The sequence below is a fragment of the Prinia subflava genome, chromosome 23 (genome assembly GCF_021018805.1).
Source record: "Prinia subflava isolate CZ2003 ecotype Zambia chromosome 23, Cam_Psub_1.2, whole genome shotgun sequence".
NCBI classification, from domain to species: domain Eukaryota; kingdom Metazoa; phylum Chordata; class Aves; order Passeriformes; family Cisticolidae; genus Prinia; species Prinia subflava.
The window spans coordinates 1688359-1700332 of record NC_086269.1 but is presented as its reverse complement, the minus strand read 5'-3'; the positions used below and the strand labels follow the sequence as shown (position 1 = coordinate 1700332).

The 11974-nt window shown below is 48.9% G+C and overlaps 1 protein-coding gene across 1 annotated transcript; it reads right to left on the bottom strand.

The window, feature by feature from the left end:
• Positions 1-2157: 2157 nt before the first annotated feature.
• On the bottom strand, positions 2158-11740 carry RAB29 (RAB29, member RAS oncogene family). Its single transcript, XM_063418131.1, has 5 exons — positions 11582-11740; positions 10256-10327; positions 8166-8347; positions 6245-6366; positions 2158-5929 (listed from the first exon to the last, which is right to left on the bottom strand). The coding sequence occupies exons 1-5, from the start codon at positions 11703-11705 to the stop codon at positions 5812-5814; spliced, it is 618 nt and encodes a 205-aa protein (XP_063274201.1). The 5' UTR covers positions 11706-11740; the 3' UTR covers positions 2158-5811.
• Positions 11741-11974: the final 234 nt, after the last annotated feature.

Genomic DNA, 11974 nt, shown 5'->3' with positions numbered 1-11974 from the left:
CCCGGCGCGGTTTTGGAGGGAAAACGCGGCCCCGGGCGCGGGTTCAGTGTCATTAATTTTTATTATGAAGAAATGCAAAAAATTGCTCTCAGCGGCAGATTTTGGCACCAGCGCTGATGTCACCACCGCCACTTTTCCCTGTGCTAGTCAGCAGCTAATCACATACACAATTTATGCAAAGTCCAGTGAAGATTTTGGGTTTTTTTGCACTTTGAACTCCCCAGAAATCCCAAATCAGTAATTTTGGTTAGAAAAGGGGATGCTTTAACCATGGAAAAATTCAAAATATTCCACAGTCATTAAAATGGCAGCTTCTCACTTTTGCTTTGCACTTGAGTCTTTGGAGGTTCATCCCTCCATTTTAGTAAAAATTGGATTTAAATCCCATTTTTATACATCGGGCTCACTAAGGAGACTGGTTTGATGATACAAATGTGGTCAGATTTACAGGAGTAATTACAATTTTAGGATCGTTTGGGTTCCCTGGAATTGCTTTGGGATTCTGGCCCTTTTCCTGCCCCATCAATCCCCTGGAAAATCCGGATGATTTTGGAATAAAGAGCCCCAAAATCCACTGAATTAACTGAATTAACTGAATTAACTGAATTAATTAAGAGGAGGAAGGTGCAGAAACCACATCAAGGAATTCTTTGCTGGAAATCTTGGATTAAACCCTGCTGGGGCTGGCTCAGAGATGCACGAGTTTTGCATGTCTTTGTAGCCAATAAAAACCCAATAATTGAGGCTATTTTAGCGGAGTTAATTTGCATTTTCTTTGGGTTATGTTGGTTTTTGTGGTTTGGTTTGTTTGGGGGTTTTGCTTGGGGTTTTGGGGTGTGTATTTGGGTTTTTTGGGGTGTGTATTTGGGATTTTTATTGGCTTTTTAAAATTTTTGTTATTTAGCTTGAGTATTGGGGGTGTGTATTTGGGTTTTTTGGGGGTGTATTTGGGTTTTTTTTCCTTTTTTCCCCCCCTTTTTGTGTTGGGTTTGTTTTGGGTTTTTTTTCCTGTTTTTTCCCCTCTTTTGTTTGTTTGTTTTCCTTGTGTTTTATCCCCTCCCTGTCGCGCCTATCGCGACTTAGGCAGCCAAGGTTAGGGCAGTGCCAGCCCGGGGCCATTCCAGCCCCTTTGTCATGGAATTGTCCCCGCCGGGAATCCACAAACACCAAATTCCAGAGGATTTCCCCCATTATTCCCTCCTATTCCTCCCCCTCTAAAAAATAAATTCATTTTAAAAATAAATTTAAATGATTATATTAATCTAATGACAAAATCAGGGTGGATTTCGCCATTAAATTTATAATAAATCTAAATTATTAAATTGAATCTAATGACAAAATCAGGGTGGATTATGTCATTAAATTAAATTTCTGATAAACCTCCACAATTTCCTATTCTCACCCCTTGTCACTGTGGGTTTTTATCAGCCCTGCGGGCAGTGAATTGATGTTTATCATTAATTTTATAATTTCACCAGCAGATTTTTCTGGTTTCACCAGCACCACTTTCCCTGTGCTAATCAGCATAATTTATGCAAATCTCACTGAAGATATTTAATTTTTACACTTTAAATTCCCTATAAACCCCCAAATAAGTCTTTTTGGTTAGAAAAGAGGATGCTTTAACCATGGAAAAATTAAAATTAATTCACAGTCATTAAAATGGCAGCTCCTCACTTTTGCTTTGCATTTTGGTCTTTGGAGGTTCATCCCTCCATTTTAGTAAAAATAACATTTTAATCCTGTTTTTATACACTGGGAACTGTGAGAAGATGGTTTGAGGATACAAATGTGGTCAGATTTATAGGAATAATCACAATTTTAGGATCATTTGGGTTCCCTGGAATTCCTTTGGAATTCTGGCTCTTTTCCTGCTCCATCAATCCCCAGGAAAATCCGGCTGATCTTGGAATAAAGAGCCCCAAAATCCACTGAATTAAGGATGAATTAAAATCCTGGCTCAGAGATGCACGAGTTTTGTCTTTGTAGCCCAATAAAAACAAAATAATTGAGAATCTTTCAGGAGAATTTGTTTTGCTGGCAATGCAGGGCAGTTCACACTGTGCATTTTGTACATTTTTGTTGTTTTTATTCCTAATTTCAACTCGTAAACTCATTTTTTAGGGCTGTTGAGACAGCAAAACAACAACTACCAGCTGAGAAATGTCAAATTTTTATTTCAAACCGTTGCAATGCTGCCCCACTGACTGCCTGACGTGGATTAAAATCCACTTTTTCCTCTTGGCACAACCATAACACTGAATTTTACAACAGTCAGGACCCTGCCTCTAAAATACTCCTGTTTAACAGCAAGAAATTTTAAAAAAAAAGCTAAATTTTGATATTTTTGACTTATTGAAGCTGCAGAGAAATCCTCCAGGTGTGTGGCCTCACAGAGTGCAGCCACCAATTCCCAAAATTCACCTTGGAATCCACAAATTGAAATTCCAGGAAGGAGAAACGAGAAGGGAACGGGAAAAGTCGCCCCAGAGTCACACAGAGGGCACAGGGAAAAATAAATTCCTTTATTTCCCCAGCTGCTCATTCCTGAGGAGGCCACGAGTGAACAGAATAAAGACAATTTCTGCTTCCTATTTGAAATATTCAGGTTTTTACCCACCCACATCAACAGGAGTTCAATTAAGGCATTTCTTGGCTCTCCCCTTGCTGTCTAAAACCTGAATTATTTCAGCTGGCACAAGCTGGGCACAGCCCCTGGATGGGGGTTTGGAATCTGATTTATTGAGGGGCAGTTTTGGGGTTTTTTTGGCATTTTTTAAGCACAGGGAGGTCTCTGCAAACACTCCCAGCTGCCCAGGAAAATCGCTTTCCTGTCTGCTTGGGGTTTTACAACAGCTCAAGCAACGACTCTTCCTTTTGTGCAGCTTGTGGGGGGTTGTATTTAACTTTTTTTCAGCTGTTAGAAACAGTAAATGTGGAAAAAAAACCCCTTGGACTGGAAACCGATGGGCAGCACGGAAATGCTGTGAAATAGAAATTTAAAAAATAGAAATAGAAATGAAATAGAAATAAGAAATAGAAATAGAAATAGAAATAGAAATAGAAATAGAAATAGAAATAGAAATAGAAATAGAAATAGAAATAGAAATAGAAATAGAAATAGAAATAGAAATAGAAATAGAAATAGAAATAGAAATAGAAATAGAAATAGAAATAGAAATAATTTTAGTGAAATAGATTTTTAAAAAAAAAACTCCTTTGGGATTTTGGTGGATTCTTGGAGGCACTTTTAGAGGAAGAGGTGCAGGCTCCAAAGAGGCACTGGGAGGTATCAAAGTGAAGATGGAACAAAATTTTCCTGCAGAATTCCCCAAATTCCTTGTGAGGAATCCATCCAAAGGAATGGGGCTGCCCCAGGACCCCTGGGACAGTGGAAATGTCCCTGCCCGTGGCTGGGGTGGCACTGGGGGACCTTAAAAATCCTCCCCACCCAAACCATTCCAGGATTCTGGAGCAAAAATTGGGAATTTTCAGCTGCTCTGAGCAGTGAGTGGGGCCTGGGCAGGATTTTCCACCTCTAAGGAGAGCTCTCTGCAGAAACACTTTAAGGTGCAAGTACAAAAAATCAACAAATAACACCTGAATCCTAAAGGGCTTTCGTGACAGCTCCTTTAAAAAAATTAGGCACTTCTTTCACTTTCTACAAAAAACTAGAAATATTTCTAGGATTAAATATTTATAGGATTAAAAGCCATTTTTTCTTCTTTTTTTTGTTTTTAAGACAATGAAGTAAAATTCAGCAAGGCACTTCAAATTTGTTGCTAACCAAGGGTGCAGAAAAAGGTATTTTTAAGCACCACTAACCCCAAATTTGGCAATATTTGCACAGCAGAACCCTAGCCCAGGTATTTCAGCTTTTCCTTAAAACAGTGGAGTGCAAGTAATTCTAAATTTCTTAACCCTCACTGTTGAGTTTGAAATTCTTTTCAGCTCCAGAGAATGAAAACTCAGATTTTTTAGTGAATCAGTGCCTGTTTTACCAACTCCTCCCTCTATACAAGACAGGCAGGAGGAATAATTTGCCAGAGCAAAGTCCTAATTCAGCAGAAAGCAGGACACAGCCATTTCTAGTCCTGTTTTCCACTTAAATCACTCAAGGAAATAAAAAAAAAACCCAATTAGCAAAGGCCTTTTGCTGAAATCCAAACCCAAAACATGAGCAGGGTGATTGTGCACCACCAGTGAAACACGGAATAGAAAAATCCAGAATTAACCACACAAAACCCCAGCCCTGAAATGCAAATTTCCTATAAATTCTCCTCCATTTATACCATTTTTTTTTGGCCAGAATTGCTCTCCACCGCGAATATCTGGGGGAAAGCGGCACCAAAGGGAAATGGGGAGTGGTTCCTTCCTTTCCTTTCATCCCAAAAAGTTTTTTCCTCCTCCTCCTCCTCTCCTCCAGCCCCACTAAAACAGCAGGGGGGTTTTTTAGGGAGCTGTTTCCTACCCCAAATCCCCTCCTGGCTGCAGGGGAAGGGAATTTCAGCAGCAATTGCCAAAAACTCTTTGGGATAAGAAGGTGGAGGCTGTCCCAAAAGTGCAAAGGGCCCTTGTGGGGCCACACAAAGGGGATTTTACAGCCCCCTCCTCACCCAATAAAGCAGGAGAAAAGGGCCCTGCCAGGCACAGGGGTGAAAAGGAAGGGCAGAAATGATTCCTGACTGAATTTTGGGGTTTCTGCCCCGCAGGCAGAGCCCAGGGGGGTGAGGGCTGTGCTGGTGCAGCTCCCAAATTCAGCCCCTGGGATTTCAGTGCTGATCCAGCTCCCAAATTCAGCCCCTGGGATTTCAGTGCTGATCCAGCTCCCAAATTCCCGGGATTTCAGTGCTGATCCAGCTCCCAAATTCACCCCCCTGGGATTTCAGTGCTGATCCAGCTCCCAAATTCAGCCCCTGGGATTTCAGTGCTGCTGCAGCTCCCAAATTCAGCCCCCCAAGATTTCAGTGCTGATCCAGCTCCCAAATTCCCAGGATTTCAGTGCTGATCCAGCTCCCAAATTCCCAGGATTTCAGTGCTGATCCAGCTCCCAAATTCCCAGGATTTCAGGGCTGATCCAGCTCCCAAATTCAGCCCCTGGGATTTCACTGCTGATCCAACTCTCAAATTCAGCCCCCTGGGATTTCAGTGCTGATCCAGCTCCCAAAATCCCAGGATTTCAGTGCTGATCCAGCTCCCAAATTCAGCCCCTGGGATTTCAGTGCTGATCCAGCTCCCAAATTCCCAGGATTTCAGTGCTGATCCAGCTCCCAAATTCAGCTCCCAGGATTTCGGTGCTGATCCAGCTCCAGTTCCGTGTCCTCGGGGTTTTGGTGGCAGTGCTGGGATGTGCTGCTCCCTCCAGGACACAGATCCATCACTGGCTGCAGTCCCACAGCTGGGAATGACCCACAGGCTCGGGGTGTGTCCCCAAATGTCCCCAAGGAGGGGGGAAAGGTGCAGGAAGGTAAAAAATCCCTCTGACAGCCCTGCCTGGGACAGGGCAGCACTGCCAGAGGAGGAAGTGCTCGAAAATTTAAAAAATTCAGTGTGATCCAAGGCACTGCTTGGACATGGATTGTGCTCCAGCAGAGCACGAAGGAAGAAAGAGGAATCTTCCCACTCCTCTTCCTCCCATTCCTCACTCCCAGGGAATTGTCACTGAGCAGGAGGCAAGTTCAAAATCACGGGGGAAAAACCCCAAACCAGTGAGAGCGTAGGGAAAGGTGGTGATGATGATGATGATGATGATGGTGATGAAGAGAAGAAGCCCCTCAGTGCTGGACCCCGGGGCAGGGAGTGTCAGTGGCTTCAGCAGCAGGCCCAGCCTGGAGGAGAGCTCTCCTTGATGTTGATGTAATCCCCAGTCCCAGCAGAGGAGGAGCTTCCATCTCCCAAGGATGAGGACATCATCTTCTCAATCAGAACCCTGGGGACATAAAACATCCCTCAGTTTGCTTGGTGGGGTTGTTTTGGGGTTTTTTTTTTAACCAGCAGCGTTGGGCGGTGCAGAAAAGAAGTAAAAAAAATAAAAAGCAAAGCTCAGAAGGACAGAAAGTGCAGGAAATGAGTAAAAAATCAGATTAAGGTGACAGCACTGGCAGCTGGACGTGGACAGGGACAATCCCAGGGTGCTCCAAGTCCTGTCCAGCGTGGCCTTGGACATTTCCAGGGATCCAGGGGCAGCCCCAGCTGCCCAGGACAGGGAATTAACCCAGGACACATCACCAGGAGCTGTTCCTACCTCATGGACTCGTTGATGTTCTTGTTTTCCTTCACAGACGTCTCCACCCATCCTGCAAATCCATTTTCTTTGCTGAAGCGATCGATTTCTTCCCTGCTCACTGCCCACGGGGAGAGGTCACACTGCAGAGCAGGAATGAGGATTTCAGAGCACAGAATCCCAGAGGAGCACTGGATCCTTAAAAAATGATCCAGTGCCACCCCTGCCACCGGCAGGGACATTCCCACTGCCCCAGGCTGCTCCAGCCTGGCCTGGGACACTTCCAGGGATGGGGCAGCCACATTTTTTTGGATAATCTGTGCCTCCCCACCCTCCCAGGGAGGAATTTCTCCCGAATTTTGGAGCTGGGAGGGCCTTTCAGTGGCAGGGTTCTCACAGGGATGTTGCAAGCAGCAGTTTCTTTATCTGATATTTGTTACTGGCACACCTCAGTCAAGCACGCCTGGAATGGAGCCTCCAACGCTGTCCCTCATCCCAAATCTGCCCTCAGCAGCCAGGACAGAGGTGGCACAGGGGTGGTGGCACCGTGGTGGCACCGATGCCAACGGGATGGAGTTTGGAAAGGGCTCCTGAGCCAGCACTGGCACAGGAGAACATGAAGGAGGTTTGGAAATTAAGGGAAAATACATCATTAAAAGGCAGAGAGAGAACCCGGCCCAGAGCTCGTGGGTGCAGCCACCCAGGTTTCCCTGATCCTGGCAAAGCTGTTGCCTCTAAACAGAATTCCAGGATCACTGAGGCTGGAAAATCCCTCCAGGAGCCCAATGCCCACCCTGAGCACTCAGTGCCACCTCCAGGTGACACCTCCAGGGATGGGGACTCCAAACCCCCCAGGGCAGCTCCTTCTGAGCCTTTCCATGAGGAAATTCCTGCTGCTGCCACCCTGAGCCTGCCCTGGCACAGCCTGAGGCCGTTCCCTCTCCTCCTGTCCCTGTGTCCTGAGAACACACAAACCTACACAAATCCCACACACAAATCCACACAAATCCCACACACAAATCCACACAAATCCCACACACAAACACACACACAGAATCCCCCACACAACCACACAAAATTCCTCACACAACCACACAAACCCACCCAAACCCGCACAAACACACAAAATTCCACACACAAAATTCCACACACAACACCCACACACAAACACCTCCACACAACCACACAAAATCACCCACACAAACCCCCACACACAACCACACAAAATTCCACACAAACACCCACACAAACCCACACAAACACACAAAATCCCCCAAAAAAAGACACAAAATCCCACACACAAACACCTACACACAACCACACAAACACCCAAACCCACACAAACACACAAAATTCCACAAACACCCACACAAAATCACCCACACAACCACACAAAATCACCCACACAAACATACAACCCCCCCACACACAATCACACACACACAAACACACAAAATCCCTTACACAAACCCACACACAACCACACAAAATCCCACACAAACACCTACACACAAACACACACACACACAAACCCACCCAAATCCACACAACCCCACAAAATTCCACACACAAACCCACACAGCCACACAAAATTCCCTACACAAACCCACACACAACCATACAAAATTCCCACACACAAACACACACACACAAACCCACACAACCACACAAAATCCCCAATACAACCACACAAAATCCCCCACACAAACACACACAACCACACAAAATCCACCATACAACCACACACAACCACACAAATTCCCACACACAATCACACACACACACAAACCCACCCAAATCCACACAACCCCACAAAATTCCACACACAAACACCCACACAAACACACAAATTCCCACACACAACCACACAAAATCCCACACACAAACACACACACAACCACACAAAATCCCCCACAAACCCCCCAAATCCCCCAAACCTCACCTTGTTGGCCAGCAGCAGGCAGGGCACGGCGCTCCCGTCGGGCAGTGTCACTTTGGTGTCCAGGTCGTGCTTCCAGCGCTGGCTGTTGCCGAAGGAGGCGGCGTTGGTGACATCGAACATCACCAGGCACGCCGCGGCCTCGCGGTAGTACAGGCGTGTCATGGACGTGAAACGCTCCTGCCCTGGGTCAGGCAGACAGAAATCACCCCGGGGTGGGGGTTTGGGGTGTGCAAGAAACCCAAAAAAACACCCCTGGGTTGGGATTTGGGGTGTGTGAAAAACCCACCCCTGGGTCAGGAATTGGGGTGTGCAAAAAACCAACCCTGGGTTGGGGTTTGGGGTGTGCAAATTGTGGGGTGTGTGCAAAAAACCACCCCTGGTGGGGATTTGAGGTGTGCAAAACATCCACCCTGGGTCAGGATTTGGGGTGTGTGAAAAACTCACCCCTGGGTTGGGGTTTGGGGTGTGCAAATTGTGGGGTGTGTGCAAAAAACCCACCCCAAGTGGGGATCATGGGATGTGCAAAAACCCAACCCGGGTGAGGGTTTGGGGTGTGCAAAAAACACACCCCGGGTGGGGATTGTGGGGTGTGCAAATTGTGGGGTGTGCAAAAAACCCAACCCTGGGTCGGGATTTGGGGTGTGTGAAAAAGCCACCCCAAGTGGGGATCATGGGGTGTGCAAAAAAGCAACCCGGGTGAGGGTTTGGGGTGTGCAAATTGTGGGGTGTGTGCAAAAAACCACCCCTGGTGTGGATTTGAGGTGTGCAAAAAATCCACCCTGGGTCAGGATTTAGGGTGTGTGAAAAACTCACCCCTGGGTTGCAATTTGGGGTGTGCAAATTGTGGGGTGTGTGCAAAAACCACACACCCGGTCAGGATTGTGGGGTGTGTGCAAAAAACCACCCCTGGTGGGGATTATGGGGTGTGCAAAAAACCCACCCCAGGTCAGCACTGGGGGTGTGCAAAAAACCACACACCTGGTTAGGATTGTGGGGTGTGTGCAAAAAACCCACCCCCAGGCTGGGGTTTGGGGTGTGCAAATTGTGGGGTGTGTGCAAAAACGACACACCCAGTCAGGATTTGGGGTGTGCAAAATACCACCCCTGGGTTGGGACTGGGGGTGTGCAAATTGTGGGGTGTGCAAAAAACCCACCCCTGGGTTGGGATTTGGGGTGTGCAAAAAACCCACCCCAGGTTGGGAATGGGGATGTGCAAAAAAATCCCACACCAGAGTTGAGATTTGGGGTGTGCAAAAAACCCAGCCCTGGGTTAGGATTTGGGGTGTGCAGATTGTGGGGTGTGCAAATTATGAGGTGTGCAAAAAACACCACTCGGTCAGGATTGTGGGGTGTGTGCAAAAAACCACCCCTGGGTGGGGATTTGGGGTGTGCAAAAAACCCACGCCAGAGTTGGGATTTGTGGGGTGTACAAAAAATTACCCCCGGGTCAGGATTTGGGGTGTGCAAAAAACCACCCCTGGGTTGGGATTTGGGGTGTGCAAATTGTGGGGTGTGCAAAAAACCCACCCCGGGTGGGGATTTGTGGTGTGTTTGTGCAAATGGACGTCTGTGTGAGAATACTCCTTGGGTAAAACCAGAAAGTTTTTCAATTTCAATCGAAACTTTTCAGTTTTTCAATTTCAATTTTTCAATTTTTCAGTTTCAACTGAAAAGGAAAGGCTGGGCAGGAATTGCTGCATGCTTTCCTTGCAGGTGGATTTTTAATTAAACATTTAAATTACTACTTCAGGCTCGAGGCAGCAAATCAGAGCAGTCCTGCCCCTGGAATCCACGGGATCCTGGGGTTTATTTTTGGAGGGGAAGGAAAAGCATGAAAAAGGAAAAGGAAGGGGGAAAGAAAGGGGAAGGGGAAGGGGAAGGGGAAGAAGAGGAAGAGAAAGGAGAGGAAGAGAAAGGAGAGGAAGAGAAAGGAGAGGAAGAGAAAGGAGAGGAAGAAAAAGGAGAGGAAGAAAAAGGAGAGGAAGAAAAAGGACAGGAAGAAAAAGGACAGGAAGAAAAAGGAGAGGAAGAGGGAAAAGAAGGCAAGAAAGGCCAAAACATTGAGAATTTTAATAAACCCTTCAAAATACCTGCGATGTCCCAGAGCTGCAGCCGAACCGTCTCCGACTCCGACCACTGAACCACCTTCAGCGCAAAATCCACTGGAGAATTCCCAAAAAACCCAGGAAGGAAACCTGATCAGGGCCATTCTGCACCACGGGGCTCCCTCCTGCACAGCCTCTCCCATCTCCCAACCCCTTCAGAATCCTGGCTCAGGCTCTCCTGCACAATTCCAGGCTGGACGGGGCTGGGAGCAGCCTGGGACAGGGAAAGGAGGGGTGAGAGGAGCTGTGAGCTCCCTCCAGCCTGAATTACCCCAAATTTGCTATAAACAGGCCAGTGAGTCAAAAGGGGAAGCGCCGTGCTGCTCTCACATCCTGATGTGTCAGGGTTTCACTGCAGGGCACAAAGCCTGCCCTGCGCCGCTGGCAGCCAGAGCCAGCCGGGCTGGGACTGACCAAAAGCAGGAACTAAACACAAAAAAAAACCCCAAAAACCAGTCTGCAGCATTTCCTGCTGGGGGACACCACGGGAACAGAGCTCTGTGGCTCCCCAGCGTTTTCCACCTCTATTCCATCCCCTCTCGGGTCGGGGATAGGAAGATTTAAACAGCTGTGCTCAGCCCCCACGATTTTGGGGAGATTTCCTTGGTGGCTCCTGCTCCTTCCAGGTTGTTCATTTACACCAAGAACCAAAAAATCCTGCTCAGCCCCAGTCCCAATTTCCTCCTCACAGCCCTTCCCAAGCCCAGCTGACCCTCAGCAGCGAGGCCAGGCTCTTTAATTAATGCCAGACCAGCGCTGCTGCTGGTTTTACTGGGACGAGCTGAGCCTGTACACTCAGACTCATCCAGTTTGCAGCTCCTGGGGTGGTTTTTCCAAGGGCTGGGAGAAGGATGGGGCACCCCAAATGAGCCTGGCAGAGGGACACAATCCCCGGCGGCTCCGGGAAGAGGTGATGCCCCTTAAACACGGATGAAACGCGGCTGTTCCGACCCCAAACCCCAACAGCAGAGCCCGGGGAGGACCGGGGGGAGATGCCCGGGACGGGGGCGCGGAGCGCTCCGGGCCGGGCGCGCCTCGGGATGCGCAGAGAGACGGGCGCGGTGCCGGACCCGGGAACCCCCGGGAACCCCCGGGAAACTCCCAGGAACCCCCCAGGAACACCCAGGAACACCCAGGGAACCCTCAGGAGCCCGGGGAGGACCGGGGGGAGATCCCCGGGACGGGGGCGCCTCGGGATGCGCAGCGGGACGGGCGCGGTGCCGGACCCGGGAACCCCCGGGAACCCCCGGGAACCCCCAGGAACAGCCAGGGAACACCCAGGGAAGCTCCAGGAGCCCGGGGAGGGCTCACCTCCCACGGTGGATTTGTAGTGCCGGTTGAAGCTGTCGTTGGCGTAGCGCTGCACCAGCGAGGTCTTGCCCACCGTGGCGTCCCCCACCACCAGCACCTTGAACATCCGATCGCGCTGCCCCATCCCGGCCCGGCCCGGCCCCGCTCGGTCATGTGAGGGTCAGGTGGGGCAGCGGCGGGGCCTCCGGGGGCTGCCGGGATCTGTAGTTCGGTGCCTTCCTCCGGAGACAGCGCCGGAGCCAGCGCTGCGCATCCCCTGCGTCCGCAGGTCCTTGCTCTGTGCACCCCCGGATCCAATCCCGAGCATCCCCCATGCCCCCGATCCTGCTCTGTGCACCCCCAGGTCCAATCCTGAGCATCCCCCATGCCCCCGATCCTGCTCTGTGCACCCCC

Excerpts from the sequence above, each read along its gene's own strand:
- RAB29 (XM_063418131.1), bottom strand. The coding sequence starts at position 11,705 with ATGGGGCAGCGCGATCGGATGTTCAAGGTGCTGGTGGTGGGGGACGCC. Across the intron at positions 6,367-8,165 it reads GCCTGCTGCTGGCCAACAAG|TGTGACCTCTCCCCGTGGGC; the intron begins GTGAGGTTTGGG and ends CCTGCTCTGCAG. Across the intron at positions 5,930-6,244 it reads AACATCAACGAGTCCATGAG|GGTTCTGATTGAGAAGATGA; the intron begins GTAGGAACAGCT and ends TTATGTCCCCAG.